The sequence below is a fragment of the Pezoporus occidentalis genome, unplaced genomic scaffold (genome assembly GCF_034315485.1).
Source record: "Pezoporus occidentalis ecotype Australia unplaced genomic scaffold, CSIRO_AGI_Poc_V1 ctg340, whole genome shotgun sequence".
Lineage (NCBI taxonomy): Eukaryota > Metazoa > Chordata > Aves > Psittaciformes > Psittacidae > Pezoporus > Pezoporus occidentalis.
In genome coordinates this window covers 297,864-320,414 of record NW_026915377.1, presented here as the reverse complement: position 1 = coordinate 320,414, position 22,551 = coordinate 297,864, and the positions used below count along the sequence as shown (strand labels likewise).

Genomic DNA, 22,551 nt, shown 5'->3' with positions numbered 1-22,551 from the left:
CCGGTACCTTGCGGGCAAGGCCCAGGACATAGATATCCTCCTGCACAGCCTCTCGCAGCTGGGGCAGCCGCTCCAGGTTCTGCGTGAACTTCTCTTCCTGTGGCTTGCTGTACAATTTCCTTGCTTGCCCTGCAGGACATTGAGGAGCTGTTGGTACCATGCAGGATGATGCGGGGACCAAAAGCCCCCTACTTGGCCCAGCCCATAACGCAAAGCCAATGGGGCAGCACCTTGCAAGGCTATGCTGGCACGCATCTCACGGATGCGCCTGCTGAGGTTCGTCTTCTGGCCCAGCATGATGCCGCTGCTCCTGCCTCGGCTCTCCAGCCCCGCTGTGTACGCAGCAGCCACTGCAGTTCTACTGCCCGCTGCAAGGCTCACAGAGCTGTGGCCAAGCCAACGGAGCTGAGCAACCTACGTCCTCATAATTGTCGCAGGGCTGTAACCACAACATGGAGCTGAGCTCCCTACGCCCTGGGAACTGTTGCCGCGCCGTAACCACAGCAACGGAGCAAGAGCAGCCTCTTGCTGCCTGGACATGTCCCTTTGGAAAGGTCAGCTCATTGGTCAGGAAACAGCCGCGCAGGGAGTTACGCTCCTGTTGACACGGGCAAGAACCAACCAGCTCTCAATACTGATTATTTATTTGGATGCTCACCGTATGCTCTTGCTCACCTACAAACGGGACACGAAATGCAAGCACGTACACTTGTTTGTTGGTCAATACCATCAAGATCCCACTACCAGAGAGCTGCAGAAAAAGACTTTGGAGGAAATGGCCTTCCCAGCACTAAGCTTGTACTTCAGCTGAGATCAAGCTTCTGTAATGCGGGGTCTTTTACCTACAGCCATCCTGTTGTGCTAAGGGGGTTAAGAAATACCCTCTGAGGCTCTTACTCAGCATCTCCTTTGCAGATTTATAAATGGCATGTTAGTGCTAATAGCCAGTGAGAAGCTAAATTCCGACACGATTATCTCTAGTGCTTCATCAAGCCTGCATGAAGAAGTGGTCGCTTGAAAGACAAGCAGGGAAGGGTTTGTACAGCCAAGGAATCTCCCCAGTCTGGCCATGCATGTAGAGATCTCCACACGGAGGCCATGTCCACGTGCCTAATACAGGAATTACGCCCCTAACCTTTCCGAGGCAAAATTTAAACCCGTAGATTACCTTGGGGGCAAGAGAAAGCATTTTAAATGGGATAAAGTGGTTCATGAATCTCCGTTTCACTGTCCCTCAGCAAAACTCGGCCTCGACAACGGCAGCGCCTTCCAAAGCGTTACTAAAGACATTTCACCCAACCTTGCACAGCCAACAGCCCACAGACTGCTGCAGCAGTGAGCTTCCAAGAGGAAGCCTCTGCCTAAGGACCTAGTCCCGAAGGGAGAAGGGGTCCTGCCTGCTGAGGTAGAGCTGGGGATGCTGGGACCTGCTCACTCCCTTGGTGGGACAGGAGGTCTGCTGGGGCAAAGGACCTGCTCAGGGAGCTAAGGGAGGACACTGATGGGTCCTGCAGTGCAAAGGGTCCCACAGGACTCTGCTTGAGGAGGAAAACAAGTGAAATAAAAATAAATAGGAATAATAGTATGAACAAGTATTGTTGAACCCCACAGGTGTAGTTGAACAGTGGGAGCAAGTACCCACAAGCAGAATGTGCAGTGAAGTAGCACCATGTGCTCTGGCCCAGGAATCAAACTTGGGCAAGCAGGTGTGAACATTGTCTGTTTATTTTAAATGGGGGACATAAAAAGCATGGGGAAAAAAAATTGCACATTCACAGTAAAACAAGAGCAAAGCAAAACAATAGTAGTACAATAGCAGAACATTTCTAGAATAATAGAACAGTAAAAAATCCTCAACAGAAATGTCAGAACCGACACTTTGGTCCTGGTGGCCCAGAAAGCCCCTCACCATCAGAATGCTCTTCATCCTTGGAGAAGAACAAAAATAAACAAAACCTCTTTAGTCACATCCATGTACATACCAGTTTAGAAGGAAGGAGATGCTGTAACAGGCTGGGGAGTGCAGCAGAGTCCACGGTATGAAGCTGCCTTTCCCCGGCACAGCCAAGTCCCTTGGGCCGTGCTGGGCAGGGGCCAGCACATCTGAACACTACCAACAGTGCTCCGGGGTCTGCGCCCTCACTGAACCAAGCTTGAAGGAACTCAAAGGCAATTGAGCTTAAATATAAAAATAAAGTTTTATTTCATTAAAAAACATTTAAATATTTGTATTTTTTCTGTAATTTAGACTCCACCTGACACACACACTCACACGTCTCGGAGAATAAAGACCTGGCAGCAAAGCCCTCCTGGAGGTGGTGGGGACACCACAGGCAGGGGGTGCAGCTCTCGGGTGACCCCTGGCTCTGGCAGCCTCTGCCCCTCTCCCACTGAATGGCCCCAGGGGAGACAGCACCGCAGCTCCTGAGAGCTGGTAAACCCCAAAGGGGTGGGGATGAGCCACAGACGGAAAACAATTTGGATCTGGGGAGGATCCCCATCCACTCTGGACTCCCCAGCTGGCTCCAGAGCACCCAAACACGGAGAGGGGAGAGAGTGCCAGGGCTGGAGCACCCAGCCCTGGCTGCTTTCAGTCACCACAGCATGGGGACAAGCCCCTGCGCGAACAGCCACACAGTGATGCTGCTGCTGTCAACACCCAATTAGCCAGGACATGTCCTCCAAAAAGGGACGGGTGCTCCCTGAAAGAATAAAACTCCCTACAGCAAATCCGGCATAACCAACATGCCGCCACGCACACGGATCAGTTCTTCCTCCAAACTTGATTCAATGAGCGCATGGGGACAGGAGCACAAATAAGCTAAACAAGAAAAGGGCTTTACACGAGTGGGGCAGTGGGAGCAGTGAGGGCTGAGGGGGAAAAGATCCCCATCCCTGGCTGAGGTACCAGGGTGTGGTGCATCCTCAGCTGCAAGGGGCCGTCACCCCACTGTGGAGACTGGGCTGGTCACCCACGGCACCTGGGGGCCCAGGCCAGGATGGCACTAACCCCAGCTCCACTGCTGCGGGGAGGGCAACAAAGCAGAGCCCTGCGGAAGGAGTGTGTTCACCAGGCCCCCGCGGGGGGGGGAAAGATTTCAGACCTGGTGAAGACAGCATCCCTCAGGAGCCCAGAAAGCAGCCCCTCTGCAGCCATGGGGCTCTGCTGCCTGCCATGCCACATGGTGGGGGCTGGCTGGGGGTGCTCAGTGAGGAGAAGCACATGGGGAAAAGGTTACACCTAATGAAACATGGCAAAGCCAGGAAGGAAACATTGCAGATATGTACAGAGGTTCACCCAGCCTTGGCTGTGGAACTGTTCAAGTAACAAGTTTTTGGCTCACCACCTCAGGCGCTGCCACCCAGCACGGTTTCTTGCTGGCAGCAGAGATGGAGCCTGGCCCCATCACTCCGTTCCCACCTTGGTGCTGCTCTGGACTGGAGCCCCCACGGGTGGGGGACCAGCAGCACTGGCCATTATTTTTTGCGGGTATGCTGTCTCCGTGCCTGTAGCCGCTGGCGAGCACCGGCCTTGGATCCTGCCCCGATGGAAAAGGCGGGGGCGGACGAACCTGAAAGCACAAAGGTTGCTCAGGTCTCTGCAGCCACCTTCCAAGCTGGCACAATCCCTATCCCAGTGGCAATGGAAGGTTTTGCATCCCCAGAGCCCAGCAGCCACCACCCAAGCTGGCTCCTATAGCACAGCTTGGCCCTTCCACCATCCCCCAGCCCAAGGGGACAACACGACCCATCAGCTCCTAAAGCCTGAAGCACTAACTCCCTCCCTACCAAAGGAAGTGCCAACTCCTCCAAAGCCTGAGGCAGGAGTGCTGGGAGTCCTGAAGGAAAGGCTGCTGCTTCCACTCCCCACTGCTCCTGGGACAGGTGTGCTTTGCCCAAAAGTAGGTGCAGGAGTTCCTGGAAAGCAAGATGCCACCATCAGCTGGGGTCAGCAAAGGAGGAAGAGCCTGGCTTTAGGAAGCTGGCAGCACCCGCAGGAGGCACAGCTCTGCCCCCAGGGGCTGGAGCACCGCAGTCCCCAAGATGCAAGAAGTGGCGCTCTTGTGGTAATCCCTGAGCTCTCCTGCCAGCAGGGCAGCACAGGAGGATTTGCAGACCAGGCAGGAACAAAGGCCTCTGTCTTTCTAGACCAAGGAATTACTCAGCATGGGGGTTTCAGCTCTCTGGGAGCTGAGCTGGCCCAGGGTGCATGCAAAGTGGTAGGGAAAGCCTCAGAGAGTGAGCAGGAATCGACTGCAACTCCTGTCTGGCAGCATTTGTACCTGCCAAGATGTTCCAAGTAGCTTTTATGCACTGGCAAGACCTTGGCTCCTGCACAGCACCTGCCTTGGCTTAGCACCCACAGGGACCGAGGCATCCAGTGCATCCAGAGGGGGCAAGGAGTGACATTTCGGATTCCCCTCCACCCCCTGGGGCTGGGGCAACGAGTGAGGGAAGCACCTTCCCTTCACATGGCAAGGCTCTGCACAGCCCCAGCACCAGCCCTCAGGGCTGCTGAGCCCGGGCAGCTCAGCCAGGTCTGGCAGGAGAGCTGCTGCCTAAATCTAACCCTGCCCTTCACCCGTGCAGAAGCCCCGTCCACCTCGACTCACCTCCAAACACAGGCTTGCTGTTGGGTGTGCTGGGCATGGTGAAGGCGAAGGGTGTGCTCTGACTCTGTGCACCCAGCGTGCTCTGCGCCAGGGAGGAGCCGAATGGTGTTGCTGCCAGGGCTGCCCCGCTCTGCCCAGCCCCAAAGCTGAAAGCTACAGCAGGGGAGCCGCTGCTCAGGGCTGGCGTGCCGACCCCAAAGGCACTGGTGGAGGGTCCTGTCTGGGTGGTCACTCCAAAGCTGAAAGCAGAAGGGGTGGTGCCAAAGATGGTGGCACCAGTGCTGCTGCTGCTCGTGGTCTGGGTGGTGGAACCAAAGCTGGCGGTGGTGGAGGTGGCTGTCCCAAAGGAGAAGACCGATGTGGTGGTCCCAAATGCTGCCTGGGTGCTGCTGGTGCCGAAGGAGCCCTGGCTGCTGGCTGTGCCGAAGGCTGGCTGAGCACTGCTGCCGAATGTCGGCTGAGCAGCCAACTGGGCTGCAGGGGCTCCAAAGCTGAATGTGGGGGCAAAGCTGCTGGGGCCAGCAGCAGGCTGGCTGGAGGGCGGCTGGCTCGCAGCTGCGCCAGCGCAACTGCCAAAAGCTGAAGCAGGGGAGCCAAATGTCAGTGTCACCTGGCTTGTGGTGGCTGGGGTAGAAGAGGTCAGTGTGGTCCCACCAAATATGCTAAAGCCCGCAGTAGTGGCAGGAGCCATCAAGTTTGAAGGCACTTGGCCAAAGGCAGGGCCTCCTGGGATAGTGGTGGTGGCAGTGACTGTGGCTGGAGTCGGCTTTCCAAACTGGAGCGTGGACCCTGGGGTGGCGAAGCTGATTTCTGTGCTGGGAGCTGAGGTGGCCGGACCCCCAAACAGGAAGGGCTGTGACATGCTGGTGGCTGTGGCAGTGGCGATGGTCAGGCTGGTGGTGGGGCCAGTGGAGGTGGGTGCATTAACGCCAAAGCTGAAGACGGGTTTGATGGTGGCATCTGTGAAGGAACTCTCTGTGGTGGCTGTCATAGCTGCCGTGGTGAAGATGACGTTAGGGAGACCTGTGAATCCTGCCAGGGTCGTTGTGGAGGCCGCAGGCACACCTGCACCCGAGGCCGGCTGCAGTGACGGTTGGAAGGCAAAAGGAGAGGTGTTTACTGAAGATGAAGCTGTGATGACACTGCCAAAGATGGGCTTGAACATGGTGGTGGTAGAGGGTGTTGAGGAAGGGCCTGAGCTCACAGGCATGGTGACGGTGGTGGAGACAACAGCGGCACAGGGGGCTGAGCTCTCACCAAAGATGGGTTTGAAGACAGCGGTTGTGGTAGGCACAGCAGTGCCTGCATTCATTGCCAGCTGGTTGGAGGGAGTGGTGTCTGGCGTCCCAAAAAGGATGCTTGGCTTTGGGAAGGAGGGAGGCTTGCTGGGAGTCTGGCCCAGCTCTGTGAATGCAGGAGGTGCTGTGCTGCTGGGGGCAACAGGAACAGTCAGGGCAGATGTGCTCAGCACAGGCACAGGCTTGGTGTCAGCAGAGGTGGCAGGCAGAGAACTCAATTCCAGCGACAGAGCTGGAGCAGGCAGCTGGGCAGCTGATGAAAGTGGCTGGGACACTACTGCAGCTCCAGTGGAGTCTGCAAACAAGGAGAGAACTTATTTAGGGACAGGGGTCATCTACAGAGAGATGGCTCTTCTGCCAAGCACCCACACCTATGCCGCAAAGGCTCTGGAGAAAATCCACCCATGCCACAGACCTACCCTTGTACTGCAGCTCCCAACAGGACCGCGAGCTTGGTGTCCCCAAACATGCCCCCTCAAGACCCACCTGCCAGCTCTGCTGCCAACAGAGCATTTGAACAGGGAGTTTTGCCAACCACCTCCCACAGAGGCAGCGCACAGCTCCCACTACACCTCTCTTGCTCTGCCAAAGGCCCGCTCTGCTGACCCTCCTCCTCCTCCTTACCCGCGAGCATGGGAGCAGCCGCACTGCTCTGCATCTGATTCACGCTGTCTGGGAGTGAGCTGGTGCTAGCTGGGGAAGGAGCAGGCCATGGTGAGGTCACGGTGCAAGCCAGTGGCCCAGACATGAGCATACCCTCTGCAGTGGTGCTGGGGACCTCATCTGCTGGGAGGGAGCACAAAATCAAGACCCACAACTTGCTGTATGGGACTACCCCTTAGCAGAGCCTCCCAGCATGAACAGCTCACAGCTCTGGCCCTCGGGACCCTTGCCCATCACCCTGGGGACTGCACCAGACACGAGGACCAGGGAGCACCGGCCCAGGAGCTTCCTCAGCTTGCGCTGCACAGACACCCCACTGCCCTGCCAGCCTGTGCCACGGCTCTCTTCTCCTTGCCGTGCCCTTCACATTCCCACTCTGCCCTTACCTGGTTTAGGTCGCAAGAGTCGGTGCAACCGCTGCTGCGCTGCCTTCCTCTCCTCCTCTATGATCTCCTCCGTGATGGGGTAGCCCGGGTCAGGCGCAGGGGGCTGCCAAGAGAGAGCAGTAGCTTAGTTCCTTCTCAGGGAAGCCGGCAGAGCCGCGCTGAAGGAGGTGTGGAAGCAGGCTGGCTCCAGAGCCGGGAAGCCGTGGTTCTGCCACAGCCACCGCAGAGCTCCGGTCCCCATTCGTTTTGGCCCCCAGCTTGGCGCTGAGGGCACAGCACCCTTGCCCAGCCAGTACCTGCTCCAGCAGCGGGCAGCAGTCACGCACAGCCGCCACGCACCGGGGCAGGGGAGAGCCTCACTTCCCACTCAGCCAAGGACGAGACCTCCTGCCCCAAGGCCGGCAGGTCAGCCTGCCCCCAGCCCTGCACAAATTGCACTGGGCACATTCTGTCCCCAGACGAGGCCAAAGAGGCTGCGAGACAGCGACGTACCAGCACCAGTGGTTCATTATCCCAGGGCACCAGCAGGCAGATGCTCCTCCTGCGCGGTCTTCCGTTTCCCGGCGATGGTGGTGGGCTCGGGGACTGCCGCCGCTTCTCCTCAGCCCTCTCGACAGCTACAGGAGGAGACAAGTCAGGAGCAGCTCCCAGCAGGGGCGTTTGGCCTCTTCCGAGGGGTTGTCCCTTCTCACTCCTCTCCGGATGCCCGTCTTGGAGGGCAGAGCCAGGGACACGGCCTTAAGCCGCGGACAAGGCTGCGATACCCTGGGGCAGCAGCTGGCCACAAGAGATCCACGGGGAAGCTGTCACAAGAGCCTGCTGGGGCTCCACGGGCCAGTGGCCCCGTCCCACCTCCACAGACACTCCTTGCCCGCTGCCCACCCGAACCACAAACCACACAAACTGCCAGACGTGGCCACATCTCACACTGTGCCACAGGACCCTAGCCACAATGGGCACACGAAATTTCCGTTCTCTTTTAGCTGAGGAAGTGTTGGAACGAGCTCAGCCTGGAATTTCAGCAGGGTGCTACTTGTACTGCAGCAGATCTTGCTCTTGAGGCTGACACCTGGACCATACTGGCATGGAGGCTGGTGTTCCCCTTTGCAGACCAGCCCCCACGTTATCTGTCAGTGCCCCCCAATTAACATCAGGAAAACCCTTTAGGGCAGTCGCTGAGGCCAGCAGAAACGCCACTGCCTCAGCACCAGCACGTTCCTCCTTTCCAGGGGACACTTCAAGCTCATCCCACCTGCAGACCTGAGCTACCTCGTGTCCCGCAGCTGGCCCGCACCAGTGGCCCACCCAACCCTGGCACAGAGCTGGGCCCCACCTGCACTCACCTTCCTCCATCTGCACAGCCTTGTCCAATTTTACTGGAGTGCAACTCTTGGAATGCCGCATCTCCCGTTCCCTGCGCAAGTGGGAGACTCAGTTAGGGTCAGCCCCATGATTGGCCCCCTCCCCTGGGAGCAGGACGAGACCCAACACGCCAAGGACTCCCACAGGCATCCCTGCTGTGTTTCTTTGCTGTCTTTGCCAAAGAGCAGAGCTCACAGCAACAGCCTTGAGTCACCACAGAAGCCTGAGAGTGGCTCCAGGCAGAGGAGCTGCTCCTCTCCCCTACCCAGGGGCCCAGCTCGGGCATCCTCAGGGCAGCAGCCAGGGATCCCGGGTGGGAGCCACTGCCAGTTGCAGGGCCTTGGCTTGGAGCCATCCTGTCAGCAGGGCAGCTGCTATGTCGCTTTTAGTGAGGACAAGGTCAGGTCCTTCTCTGAGCCAGGAGAGAGGAGAACAAGGGCCTGCATGCCCAGGTGGGCACTACATTACAGCCCTCCTGGAGCGCCCATGAACTGCTTTTGAGGAGATGGCAAAAATCGGGGGCTGCCTCTTTGCAGCATTTTGGCAACCAGCCAGACCCAGGACATGCCAACACCACACAGCAATGTCACTGCTGAAGCAATCTGGGCCCTTCAAGCTCTAATCCAGCCTGGGAGCAGGGCAGGGATGGTGCAGGTCAGCGCTGCCGCCAGGACCACAGTGGAACAAGGCTGCAGGAATGCTGATGGACACAATAGGGCTTCCCCACAGCTGGGTGACCCAGCAGCTGTGTCTCAGGGCCTGGAGTGTCATGGCTTCATTGGAGAGCAGGACTTAGGTACTAGGATAGCTGGAAAGGTAACTGCTTTCTTCCCAGCTGGCATCGACAAGCAGGAGCTCGCCAGATGAGCAGTACATTACCTTCCCTTCTTAAGAGGCCACTCTGGCATCTCGCAGCAGGAGGATGCTGTGCTGGACTGTGGAGACACACTCAGACACCTTCTCTTCACCTGTAACAGAGAGACCAATAGTAACTGATTTGGTTCAGGGGAGCACAGACTCCTATTCTCCTGTTCACCACAGAGTAAATCCCATCTAGCAGGTGCTAGCTGCCAAGCCCAGAGCCTCTCTTGCTTCAACGCTGTTCAACTCCCCTCCAGAACGGCCATGGAGGGCAAAGTCTGAGCACCCCAAACTGAATCCACTCTGGGAGCAAGTGGCCTCCAGGCTCTTTATGGCTGAGGTGACGGAGAGGAAAGATGCTGCTGGCCCAGCAAGAGCAAACCCTACTGATCCACCCTGGAGAAAACCTTTCCCTGCACAGCTGCAGAGCTCCAATAGCCATGACTAAGCCATCATGTAATGGCACAATCAGCCATTACAGCTCAGCAGGTGCTGAAGAGACCCACGTCAAAGTGGGAACACAGGGATCCCACACGTGCTGCTGCCTCCAGCTGAAAAGGTGTCCGCACAGCAAAGAGATTTTGTCTTTCCTTTTCCTCTGGATGTATCCCCCAGCAGACTGGCCGGGGCACAGCGCGGAGGGGAAAAGAGCTGCACGCTGGGCTCCAGGGCTGCCTTAGGCAGGACATTTCCTACCTGTGGGAGTCCCCGGCTTGAGCTGTAAGAGCTGGCGATTGCATTGCGCTCAGAACCTGGGATGCCTGCCGTGTATGTTTTGCTGGGAGAAGAGATGTTCAATTTTGAGCACTCCTCTGGGTGGTGCGAGTCAAGGTCCCTCTTCATAGCCTCAGGCCTAGAGGAGGTTAAAGATTTCATGAGTTCCCCACAGGTCCTTTCAATGTAGGGTGAGTGGAGGAAAGCAACCCCACTCCTCCTTACATTGCAGGACTTAGAAACAAGCCTCAGCAGCAGCACAGCCTTTAGAGCCACCACCTGTGCTCAGGGTGACAGACCAAAGGCACGGCCACAGGCTCTCATGATCTCCCCAAAGCTGGGCTCCCCAAGACAAAGGCAAGCACCCTTCCCAGAACCTACAGGATTTTGGACTCCCCACTCCCAGTTCACAGAGTTGCTTTTGCCCTGAAGTACTTACTTTGGTACAAGAGAGGCAGGGGCACCGTTTGCTTCTGGTGTCTTTATAGCCAACTGCCCACTTTCACTGCTGCCACAGCGCCTGCAGGAGAGAGGGCATAAGTCAGTGGTAACATGGAGGGCTCCCAGCCCAGGGCGAGGACCCTTTTCCAGGCAGGCTTAGCACCGGAAAGCACAAAACTTGCTTTTTTCCTGCCACCCAATACCCAGGACAGAGTTTTCCCTCATCTGCATCCTTCTGCAGGTTCTTTCTCCACCTGGTCCTGTCCTCACTGCCTCCCACCCAAACTGCCTCCTTCTAAGCACCAGCACCTGCACCAGCTGGTCAAATCCATTATTTGAAACCAAAATATTTCAGAGAGACTCAGCAGCCTGTTTCTGGAAGAGACCTGACCTCTGAAACTCATATCTCTGACTTCTTCCTAAACAGTGCCCCAGAATGTTGGGAGTAAGAAATGGATCCCCTTCCTACCATGACTCAGTCAAGAGCTGAAGTCTGAAAGTCCTACAGCAAACGTCCTGTGAAGCTGGGCTGGAGGTGCATGATCCGCCTTGTCACTTAGCCCATGTGCTTCCCTGGAGCTCTGAGCATGCTGGTCCAGCGCATGGGCGATCCTGAGCTCACCAGGTGACCTTGTCTTCTTTCTGCCCTCAAAGGTTGCAGGATTTGCTGCCTAAAATCATTTGGCATGCTTGCCAGACATTAATGCCTTCAAACTGGATTTTGTGGCAGAGCTGTGCACTGGCACATTGAAAGAAATCAAATAAAAAAAAAAACAAGCTTATGCTGTCTGTGCACCCATCCTGTTGCTGTCCTGCTCGGCTCCTGCAGGCTGCAGATTCACCAAGCCAAGGGTTCAAGGGCAGAGGGAAGCTCGGCAGTGGCAGACAGAAGGGCAGGCCCTGCCTTGCAGGAGCCCCGTGAACCACCACTCGTCCCACTGCGCTCTCTGGGCCACCTCTAGCAGCAGCCCCAGTGCAGCATGCAGCACAATGCACCAGGTACTGCCCAAGCCACTCTTCTGCAGTTTCTCCTGCAGTTCCTCTTCTCCAGCCCAGGCAGGCAGCTGCAGCATACAAGGAGCACAAGGTAAACAGCATTCATATCCACAAGGATTAAAACCAGGAGGGGAGAATGGTGAGGCAGCAACATGCCTGGGCAGAGAGAAAGGCTCCATACACCTTGGCACCCAGGATTTACACCTCGTTCTTCCCAGAGCACTGGGAAAGACACTGAGCCCTTATTACTTTGAGTTCAGAGCTGAAAGCCACTGACCTGGACTAACAAAAGCAGAAGATAGTCTTTCACTTTTGTGTTTGTACCTCCTTTTGCTAGCTACAGCACAGAGGAAGTGCATGGCTTGCTTAAAGGGCACTGCTTCCACCTGGGGAGGTAAGACTCGGGGATCCCGTCACTCCTGGAAGCCTGGGTCTAACTGAAGGATAGAGATGACGAGCCTGCAGGGCATCCCAGCATTTCCCACCACATTTCCCCAGTCTGTGAATCCTTGTGATGACAGAAGCCACTTCCCCCACCAGCTCAAGTACAGCCAAGCTTACCCAAAACACATCCCAGCCTTTTCCACCCTCAGCAATGAAGGGAAACACACCTGACCCACAAGCTTGCCCAGACAAAACCCTAAACCACATTCCGTTAATCTCAAGGGCAAAACAAAGTCCAGGAGAACTTCCCAACACAGCCCAGAGGCCCAGGTGATGGGATGGCTGTGCTTCCCTCCCCAGTTCACTTTCAGCAGCATTTTGCCACCCACTCCCGGTCACATCCCGTTTGCCACCACTGAAGCACTCGCCCCATTTAGACCTTCCCAACTCACTGGCAGCGACCTGGACTGCTGGCTCATTACCTCCTCTTGTTCTCATGATCACTTCCCAAAGCCTGGTTGTCCTCCTGCTGCAAGGGCCTCTTCCTGCACTCCTTGATGGCACTGAGCACCGTCTCTTTGGCGCAGGGGTCTGGGCTGCTTTTGTCCTGGAAGTTCCTAGCTAAGATTTGTTGTGTCAAGCTGTGGGTCAAAGCAAGGCAGTGCAGGGCATTAGGCGAGCTGCGATCCACAAAGCGAGATCCCCCACCAGGGCCTGGTTTTTACCCCATAAAGGGGGCCGGGATCCTCTTGCAGCCTCCCCGGGGGGTTGGGGTCTCACACCACGGGCTGCCGCCCCCCGGGGAGCTGCTGCAGGACCAAGGGGCCCAAGTCCAGATCCCCCCTGTTCGGTCCCATCAAGGTGAAGTTCTCCCGGCGCTGCCCTCCCCGTACTCACGCAGGAGAGTGAGACAGGCCGGCAACCTTAACAGTCACAGGGCTGCGGAGCGGGGCTGGGCGTCGGGCCCATGGCGAGCCCCTGGGCATCTGACTGTCCCAGCGTACCGGCAGGAAAACGGTCCCAGGGCTCCGGTCCGGTGGCAGCGGGTACCGGCGACGCACGGTCGGCTGCGGGGCCCTGCGGGGACACAACGGTCAGCGCCTCTGTTAGCGGCGGGAGGATCCGGCCCCGTCCTCCCCCCCCAGCGCTCACTCGAGGTAGTAGCGGCGGGACACGGTGCTCTCAGCACGGACGGTGCCCGCGGCCGGGCAGCCGTTAGCGGCAGATTTGCCGTACGGGCGCCGTGCGGGAGGGTGCTGGGCGGGCAAGCGCGGGGCGTGCCGCGCCCAGCGCCGCGCCCAGCAGCGATCCCTGCAGCACCAGGCAGGCCAAGGCCACGGTCAGCGCCACTGCCAGCGCCGGCAGCCAGCGGCCCGCGCGCGGGCCCGGCACCGCCATCCCCAAGGAGCGCCGCGGTAAGGGCCGCCGGCCCGGAGCACCAGGCGCGCGGTGGCCAAGGCCACGGTCAGGCCGCGCTCTGCCAGCGGCCTTGTGCCGCCATGCTGCTGCCCGCGCGCGGCTCCGCGCTGCCGGGCACCGCCATCCCCTGCCAGGAGCAAAAGGGACCTGAAAGCTCATCCAGTTCCAACCCCTGCCACGGGCAGGGACACCTTCCACTGGAGCACCTTGCTCCAAGCACCTGTGTCCAACCTGGCCTTGAACACTGCCAGGGAGGCGGGGCCGCGCGCGCGCTCTGGGGCGGCCTAAGGCCATTGCGGGGTTCTCCCTGCTCCGCGCTGGGCACCCTGTGCTCGCAGCAGCTCCGTGGCCTCCTCTGGGCTCCCCCCAGCTCCCCGTCCCTCTCTCTCCGCGCTCAGTTTCTCTCCCGGCGGCGCGAAGACCCCGGAAGTCCCCGCCCGCCTCCTGCCCGTCCTTGCCCGCTGCCGGGCGGGACGCGGCACCGCCGGAAGTGGCGTGTGCGCAGGCGGGCGGCGGGAGCCATGGCGCTGTACAGCGCGGCCGCCGCCGTCCTGGAGGGGCTGGAGCGCGGCGCCGGCGGCGTCAAGGCGCTGGTGTACCACAGCCGGTTCCCGGTGCGCGGGGCGAGGGGCGGGGGGCGAGGGGCGAGCCCGGGGCGGGGCTGTGGCGGGCTCGGGCCGTGGCCCCTGACCGCCCCGCAGCACGTCCGGCAGCTGTACGCCCTGGTGTCCGAGACGCTCCGCTACTCGCCGGTGCTGGAGGAGCTGCTGGCCGGCGCCGCGCTGCTGCAGGCCGAGAAGAAGTTGTCCCCGCAGCTGGCGAAGGTGAGCGGGGCCGGGGGTGGCGGCGGCGGCGGGTCCCGGGGCGGCGGGTCCCGGCTCAGCCTCGTCCCCGCAGGTGCTGGTGTACGACCTGCTCTTCGGCAAGGGCTTGAAGTGCGGGGGCCGCTGGAAGGCGCTGGCCCGGCGGCACCGGGCCCGGCTGGAGGCCGAGCTGGCCCGCCTGAAGGTGCGGCGGAAGGTGAGCCGCAACGAGGACCTCCTGGCCCCGGCGCAGGCAGCCGGCCCCGGCGGTGAGTGTGCCTCTGGGCGCGGTGGTGTCCCTGTGGTGGCGGCGGTGGGTGGCCGTGTGCGACCCGGGCGGCTCCCCCAGCTTCCCAGATACCGCGCTACGTCCGGGTCAACACCCTGAAGACACGCGTGGACGACGTGGTTGACTTCTTCAAACGTGAGGGCTACTCCTACCTGGGCAAGGCAGCCAGGTAAGCGTTGCTTCCTGCTGCCCCACCTTATCTGGGGCGTCAGCGAGCAACAGGGGCTTGGGATGAGGTCCTGTGGGTCAAGGGGTCGTCGGTCTCGGTGCTCAGGGTGCCTGGGTTGGGGTGTCCCCACTCCTGCGTTCTGCCCTTCCGTGCGCTGCCTGGCACTGAAGGAGAGAGGAGACGTGGGACAAAGAGGGTGTCAGCCTGGGCTCTGCAGAGCTCTGGTGTGGGCAGGATGAGGCAGGACTGCGTGTTCATCATCCCTGTGCCTCGTGGGCAGTGTGGAAGAACTGAGGGCCCTCTCCGGGAAGAAATTCCTGTTGGACCTTCACCTCCCGGAGCTGCTGGTTTTCCCTCCGCAGACAGACTTCCATGAGAACCTGCTGTATACTTCAGGACACATCATTCTGCAGGACAAGGTGGGGAGCTGGTGGCAGGAGGCTGCAGGGCTGGGGAATCCCCTGACATGGGTGGAGGGAAAACTTCTTCCCCCATGCCAAGGGCTATGCTCGTGCTTTACTGCAGCAGAGAGCACGAATGCAGCCAGCAGCTCTGGGGCTGCCCTGTGGCTCGGCTTCCATCACATGTACGGATGGGGGTATTGCTGTGAAGCGGGCTGTAACCCCCAGGAGGAGCCGGCACCAGCTCTGGGAGCAGCGGGAGGTTGCGGCCAGGCAGAGGCTCCTGGCAGTGGGTGCTGGTGCACTTGTCCCCTGCTGCTGTGGCCGCCTGCGGCCCTGCAGTGTCAGCCATGGCTGAGGAGGGGCAGGGGCTGCTTCTTGCCCGCTCTGCTCACAGGGCTTTGTCCTCCTGCAGGCCAGCTGCCTCCCCGCCTTCCTTCTCAGCCCCGCTGCTGGCTCCCACGTCATCGATGCCTGCGCTGCGCCTGGGAACAAGACCAGCCACCTGGCAGCCATCCTGAAGAACAAGGGGTGAGGGCAGGGCTGTGTGGTGCTGGCTTTTCCCTGGGTAGGCTGGTGGCTTGGGAAGGGTGCAGGGGGATGTGGGATCACACAGGGGTTCACTTTGCAGCCCCTGCTCCCTCTCCCTGCCCAAGACCTGTCCTGGCTGGGGAGCAGCTCCCAAGCACAGCCTGGCTGGCCGATGGCCGGTGTGTGATGCTGTGAGGGCAGCGCGTTCCTGAGGCCGTGCGGGATGTTTACACATCTCTTGGGCGCCGGGCTCTGCCTTCAGCCGGATCTTTGCCTTTGACGTGGACACCAAGCGCCTGGCCACCATGAACACCATGCTGATGCGTGCTGGCGTCACCGGTTTCCAGCTGGCGCAGCAGGACTTCCTGACGGTGGATCCCGGAGACCCCAAGTACAGCAAGGTGGCCTACATCCTGCTCGACCCGTCCTGCAGCGGCTCAGGTAACACGGGGGGCTTTGGCCGCCCACCCCTGGGTGGGCTGTGGGCGTGCAGGCCCCAGGTGATGGCTGCTCTCCCCGCAGGGATGGTGAACCGGGTGCCGATGGCAGAGGCTGCCCCAAGTGCCGAGCGGCTGCAGGCCCTGAGCCCTGCCCTGAGCGTCCCGGCTCTGCTTCGCTTGGTCTCCTTCAGCTGCGCCCTGCACTGGAAGAACGAGGACGTGGTGGGCACCGTGCTGCAGGAGCAGGGTTCAGCCTTCAGGTGTGTCTGGCACGGGGGGGATGCTGGGCAGCATCCCAGCTGCCAGGGCTGCGCTGGCACCCGCCGCCCCTCAGGCACCTTGGTGGTCCCTGCCTGTGCCCTGTCCTGACAGTGTGCTGGTGCCTGGCAACATGCCCCCTTCCCCACAGCAACCGGCTGTCCCCTCACCTTGATAGTCTCTACCACCTGCAATTGGTGGTAGAACTCCTTCAGGCATTGTGAGAAGCCCCTGTCTCTGTCAGCTTCACACAGGGTGAAGGTGCTCTGCAGGAATTTCATCTTGGCATCCTGCTGGGCAGCCTCCTTGACACCCAGGGGATGAACAATTGTATTGCGCATCACTTTTGTTTTCTGTCCCCCTCCCCTTCCTCCGGGCTCCTCTCGGATCTCCCTGAGCCATTCCTCATGGATGCCAATGACCGCCCCACTGTGGTGGGGACAGTGTGCCCAGCTGGGGTCCAGACCCACTGCTGCTCAGTCCCTCAGCCCCGGGGAGCGGCGGTCCTCTCGCACAGGCCTCCTGCTGCCTCACCACCCCAGGGCTCCCTCCCATTCTGCTGCTGCCAATGCCCACATTCCAGCCTAGCTTTTCCTTGGTTCCCTTCCATGTGGAGGGATGGAGTTTTGGGTGGCTAAGAAAGGGCAGGTTGGCGTGTCGGTGGGGCTTATCTGGTGCTCACCATGTGTAGGTGATGCCCAGCAAGAGCTTTTTGTCCTGGCACAGCTGTTGTGGGAGGAGGCATAGGGTGTTTTAATTTTGGCTCTTCTATGCAGGCTATCTATGATGTAGTCCCTAGAAGTTCAGCTCACCCCCCTGGCTGTGGTAAGCACATGAGAACAGGACAGGGGCAGGAGATGGATGGGTGACAGTAAAGCACAGTGTCATTGCAGAAGAACGTGCCTGTTGGGCTCTTAGTTCTGGGAAGCTCCATTCCACGTGGTCAATGGCACATCATGCTCCTTCTGGAGCTTCCTTTCAAAACCACAGCTCGTGCTACGTTTTGGCAATAGTATCCCCACACCTGCAGTCACACAAAGCCCACCAAGCGCATCCGATGGAATGAAAAACATCTCCTCTATTAACAGGAGGCAAAAGTGCACAACGGGTGCTCTGGGGCATCCCCAGGTCTCGGGGAGCAACCGCTACTTCCTCTTGCTTTTCTTCTTGCTTTCGATCAAGTCCAGCCCTTGCTGCTTGATGGCTTCTCTGGTGAGGACAAGGCCACTGTGGTTGTCAGGGAAATCAAAATCGTCTGGAGGAGAGAGCGGAGAGGAGCGGGCTGGGGAGGGTCTGTGGGGCTGCCTCTGCGGTGCCTGTGTCCCCAGGAGGAGCCGGCAGCTCCCATAGGAGGAGGCCACTGGCAGAGCCAAGCCCTGGCTCTGAAGAAGATTCACAGCCAAGTGATTCTGAAGACGAGGCTCTCCCCGCTTGCACCACAGCATCCCTCCTTGCTCCTGTGGTGTTTCTACGCTCCCCAAGCCACCATCTGCCTCCAGTCTCCCACATGCACACAGAAAAGCAGCACTATGCTCAAAGGCCTGGAGCCAAGCGCGGTCAGCCCCAACGCCTGGAGCAACTCCTGGGTTGGGCTCTGCTGGGACAGTGGGAGATGGGCAAGGACAGCCAGAAATGCCAGGAGGCAGGGGCTGGCTGGGGCAGTTGCCGTGGGATGTGTCCCCTTTCCTACCTTGGAGCCTCACGCCCGTGTCCTCCAAGGAAACCCTCTGGTTCCGTGGATCGGTCGTGAGGGTTTCCTCCAGCAGCTGCCTGACCTTCACAAAAGTCTGTGAAAGAGACGCTGTGTTCATAGCTGAAGGGGAGGCGGGTGTTACAAGCAAAGGGGTGCCCAACCTCCATGTGCCCCTGGTAGGGAACACCCCACAGAGCCCGGGGCCACCTGGGCCTGAGCTGCTCCGTGGCTCTTCCCTCGAGCACCTCCATCCTCCAGCTGGGAGGATGGCTTGGCACGGGCCACCCGGGAAAGCCTGCGCGGGTCCCCAAAGAGCGCAGCAGGGATGGAGCCGCCGTGCACCTCATCGTCCTCGCTGTGGCTGGAGGGGGGCAGGTGAGCCACCCGCTGCACCAGGTACTGCAGCTTCTGCTCACACTGCTGGAGCTTCTCGTCCACTGCCATGGCCTTGACAGGATGCTCCTGGAGTCAGAGAGGGAAGAGCCTTGGTGGGGAGAAGGAGCCCCTTGGGGTGATGGTCGCTGCACCAAGTGTCACCACACGGTGCCGTTGCAGCACCAAGCAGAGCCTGGGCTCTGCTCAGCCCAGCGTTGGGCGGGTACCTGGCCAGGCACGGTGATGCCCCGCAGCCGGACGAAGAGGTTGTCAAGTGCGTTTTCAAAGTCCAGCAGCGTCTCCTGGCTCCTCAGCAGCTGGGCTCGCCCCTGTTCCAGCCGAGCCTCTTCCCGCTGCAGCCTCGTCCTCAGCTCCTCCACCAGCCCCCTGGAGCCAACCACGGTCACATCCATACAACGGCACAGGGGTGCAGACACCCCAAAGCTGTTGCAAAAGCTGCTGCCCAGCTTCTCCCCTGCCCCCAAGCGCAGAGCAGAGACGCTGCCTGCAACTCAAGCCCACGCTGCTGCTGCTCCCACTTCCCATGCCAGGCAAGGAGCAAGGCTCCTCCTGCTGCCAGCGCAGGAGCTTTGCGTGCTCTGCCAGCACCAGAGCTGGGGCAGCACTCTGCTCAGAAAGCCTCCCAGTGCGGGAGGGGTGGGCAGCCGCAGGGTGACAAAGGAAGGGCTGCCCTCTTGGGACACCTGCCATGCACATGTCCCCCTGCCCCTAAGGGTGCCGGCCCCTTTGGCATGAGTGTCCGGAGGCCAGCAGCACCTGCTTGTGTCTGGGGGCCGGCGAAACTTCAGCTCATCGCGCTGCATCTCCAGCTCCTTCACTGTCTTCTCCAGCTCCTGCTTCTTCTCCTTGCACCTTGTGAGGTAGTGCTCCATTTCCAGCAGGGACTTCTGCTGTGCCTGGAGCCTGACGGGGATGTCCTGGCCGGGGGAGAGCACAGGGACTCAGCCAGGGCACTCCTGCAGGGTACAGGATCTGGGCCGTGCTCCTGGGGAGGTTTCTGCACCAGGAACCACAGGAAGCACTGCAAGTTGATGGCGTGGAGCAAAGCAGTTCCAGCCCTGCCTGTACAAGAGGGGCCCTGGGGGGCTCTGGGGGCAGAGGAGAGCAGATAACCCTGCCATGGAACAAGGTGAGCAGACAAGGCTCAGCTCCCTGGGGCTGGAGCAGCCCCAGCTTCTACCAGAGACGGCTTTTCACCTCACCCAGAGGCGGGAGCACTGCACCACATCCTTGGCCTTCTCCATCTTCTCCCTCACGTAGGCCTCCCGCTGCAGCTGGGACTTGGTGGCCTCCAGTTTGGCAGCTGCGGTGGAAAGGTTGTGGCAGGGAAGGATGCCTGCGGCTGCGCCTGCATCCGCCCCCTGCACCCTGACAGGCACTCACCCACCACTGGGTCCTCTGCGGGCAGGCGCAGGAAGTCCCTGCTGAGGTCACGCTTGGCTCGCTGCAAGGATGTTCATCGTCACCCCTGAGCTGCTGGCACCCTGGGGGAGCTGGCCCTGCAGCCCCTCACCCATGGCAGGCTGGGCACTGATGCCCGCCCTATGCCTGCAACCCTGCCTGTGCCGGGGCCCCCCAGCTCACCATTTTCAGAGCCCTTTCTTTTGCTTCCTTGAGCCAGCCTCCGTCTGTGGGCTCTTTCTGAGCAGCCTGGGTGCGGAGCCTGAGCTCCCTCTCTGCAAGGACCTGGGTTTTTCGTCCTGACCATGTGCTCCTGGAGAAGAGCAGAGCAGAGAAGAGCAGAGCAGAAGAGAAGTGGCTCCCAAAGCTCCAGCGGACCTCTGTGAGCTTCTAAGCCTGGCATGGCCAGCATCAAAAGTGCCACCCCCTACCCCCTGTAAACAGCCTGGGAAGGAAAGCGAGCAAGGCCAGCTAGAGGATGGAGAACGCCACCTTCCCCGTGGCCAGGGCTTCAGGCAGCTGTCCCCAGCTCAGGGCAGCCTGGCCCAAGAGCCAGACACAGGAGGAGCTATGGAGGCATCTGGGTGCTGCGGGGAAGCCAAGCTCAGTCTTGCTTTTTCTTGAAGGAAGGAAGACTCAGCAGCACGGCCATCTGGTGCCATGTGTGGGCTCTGGAGGGCAGGAAAGCACCCCGAGGTGCCCTGGACGATGGTCTCACCTTGGCTCCACGAACAGCTCTGAGCCCACGCGAGGCCATGAGCTCCATGTCTTCCACCTCCCTATGCTGCAGCTCGGCCATCTCACTCAGGAGGTCCAGGTGCAGAGGCAGGTGGGCCAGCTCCTGGGACACGGGGAGCCACAGCCCACTGAGTCCCAGGGGTGCCTTGTGCTGGGACAGAAGGTGGAGGGGAGCAGGAGGACCTCCTGCAGGAGGGTGTCCCACCAGCACAGCCCCTTGGGCCCTTCAGTGCCTTTGCAGGGGGAGCGGGTGAGGCAACGGCACGGTGAGGATGAGCTCACCTTCCTCAGGGCATCCCGCACCGCCACGTACAGGGCAGTCACCTTCTGCCCAGCGCGGACTTTTGTTTGTATCTTCTCTATGTTGCCCTCCAGGGTACGAACCACCTGGGGCAGAGAAGGTTGGAGACAAGGGGTGAGCCCATCTACTGAGACCAGTGCCCACCCAGGGGGGCAGGGTTGACTGAAACCCCCCACGGGTGCTGCCACCCCAGGGAGGGGCCCTGGGACCTGTGCCTGCTGCTGCTTTTCGGCCCTCTGGACATCCTGCAGCTGCTGCAGCCGCCTCTGCAGCCGCTCCTTGGCCCGGCTCCGCTGCTCCACCTGGTACAGCAGCATGTTGCATGTGTTCACCTGGCGACAGACTTCAGCCCGGAGCTTCTCCTGGCCCACCTGCATGGGATGTGAGCATTTGCCAGGCTGGAGGCAGGGCTCGCTGGGCACCCACGGGAGAAGGGGTCCTGCCTGCAAAACTCGTTGCCAAGGTAGAGCTGGGGATGCTGGGACCTGCTCGCTCCCTTGGCGGGACAGGAGCTCTGCTGGGGCAAAGGACCTGCTCAGGGAGCTAGGGGAGGACACTGATGGGTCCTGCAGTGCAAAGGGTCCCACGGGACCACTCATGGACGCCCCGTGTCTCACTGCACCAGCCCTGTGGGGCTGTCCTGGTGCTGGCACCAGCTGCCTGTTCCCTCCAACCGCTCCTTCTGAGCATCCCCTGAAGCCCAGCCCACTGCCAGCAGCCTGGCCCCGCTGGACCCTGCTATTACCTCCAAAGGCTTACTGGCCAAAGCAATGCCCAAGGGCTGCTCCGCTCCGCAAGCCTCAGCGACGGTGAGCTCATGCTGTGGGCAGAAGAAGGGCAGAGAACACATCACTGCCAGCCTGGGCAGTGATGGTCCCAGCCTCCTGCTGCCCTGCACTCCCTGCTCCTGGACAGGACCAGTGGAGAAGCTAGCTCTGCACGTCCAGCAGAGTCACGGTCACGGAGGCAGCAAATGGGACCTGCCGGTACCTTGCGGGCAAGGCCCGACATAGATATCCTCCTGCACCGCCTCTCGCAGCTGGGGCAGCCGCTCCAGGTTCTGCGTGAACTTCTCTTCCTGTGGCTTGCTGTACAATTTCCTTGCTTGCCCTGCAGGACATTGAGGAGCTGTTGGTACCATGCAGGATGATGCGGGGACCAAAAGCCCCCTACTTGGCCCAGCCCATAACGCAAAGCCAACGGGGGGGGCAGCACCTTGCAAGGCTATGCTGGCACGCATCTCACGGATGCGCCTGCTGAGGTTCGTCTTCTGGCCCAGCATGATGCCGCTGCTCCTGCCTCGGCTCTCCAGCCCCGCTGTGTACGCAGCAGCCACTGCAGTTCTACTGCCCGCTGCAAGGCTCACAGAGCTGTGGCCAAGCCAACGGAGCTGAGCAACCTACGTCCTCATAATTGTCGCAGGGCTGTAACCACAACATGGAGCTGAGCTCCCTACGCCCTGGGAACTGTTGCCGCGCCGTAACCACAGCAACGGAGCAAGAGCAGCCTCTTGCTGCCTGGACATGTCCCTTTGGAAAGGTCAGCTCATTGGTCAGGAAACAGCCGCGCAGGGAGTTACGCTCCTGTTGACACGGGCAAGAACCAACCAGCTCTCAATACTGATTATTTATTTGGATGCTCACCGTATGCTCTTGCTCACCTACAAACGGGACACGAAATGCAAGCACGTACACTTGTTTGTTGGTCAATACCATCAAGATCCCACTACCAGAGAGCTGCAGAAAAAGACTTTGGAGGAAATGGCCTTCCCAGCACTCTGGGAGTGAGTGAACAAGCTGTCTGGCTAGGTTTAAACCACGACAGTTCTCTTTGATGCCCAACATGAGGTACTTAAGGGTTGAGATAACGACAGATCTGTCCCTATTAATAGTCACTCATCACAATGCTGATTTATTGGCTCTCAAGGAATCTCTTGATCTCACAGTTTCAGTATATTGTACCTTACTTCGAGCCAGTATTTGCTTTATTAGTGT

The 22,551-nt window shown here is 59.9% G+C and overlaps 3 protein-coding genes across 3 annotated transcripts; 1 reads left to right on the top strand and 2 right to left on the bottom strand.

Moving 5' to 3' along the window:
* Positions 1–1,707: 1,707 nt before the first annotated feature.
* On the bottom strand, positions 1,708–13,143 carry LOC134169294 (nuclear envelope pore membrane protein POM 121C-like). The gene is given in 14 exon segments (XM_062629723.1): positions 1,708–3,572; positions 3,790–3,918; positions 4,614–6,206; positions 6,536–6,697; positions 6,961–7,063; positions 7,453–7,577; positions 8,304–8,374; positions 9,202–9,290; positions 9,880–10,036; positions 10,337–10,417; positions 12,201–12,359; positions 12,616–12,795; positions 12,871–12,996; positions 12,998–13,143. Coding segments are annotated over 14 exon segments (3,189 nt in total). The 5' UTR covers positions 13,117–13,143; the 3' UTR covers positions 1,708–3,477.
* Positions 13,144–13,602: 459 nt separating this feature from the next.
* NSUN5 (NOP2/Sun RNA methyltransferase 5) lies at positions 13,603–16,139 on the top strand. The gene is made up of 8 exons (XM_062629698.1): positions 13,603–13,751; positions 13,839–13,961; positions 14,035–14,209; positions 14,290–14,398; positions 14,679–14,817; positions 15,215–15,330; positions 15,593–15,771; positions 15,853–16,139. Exons 1-8 carry the CDS (start codon positions 13,659–13,661, stop codon positions 16,137–16,139), a joined length of 1,221 nt encoding a protein of 406 aa, XP_062485682.1. The 5' UTR covers positions 13,603–13,658.
* A 1,034-nt stretch (positions 16,140–17,173) lies between these two features.
* LOC134169282 (coiled-coil domain-containing protein 183-like) lies at positions 17,174–21,553 on the bottom strand. The gene is given in 12 exon segments (XM_062629697.1): positions 17,174–17,815; positions 18,064–18,183; positions 18,324–18,483; positions 18,805–19,034; positions 19,320–19,420; positions 19,501–19,561; positions 19,702–19,815; positions 19,817–19,831; positions 20,237–20,359; positions 20,539–20,643; positions 20,767–20,928; positions 21,303–21,553. Coding segments are annotated over 12 exon segments (1,938 nt in total). The 5' UTR covers positions 21,408–21,553.
* Positions 21,554–22,551: the final 998 nt, after the last annotated feature.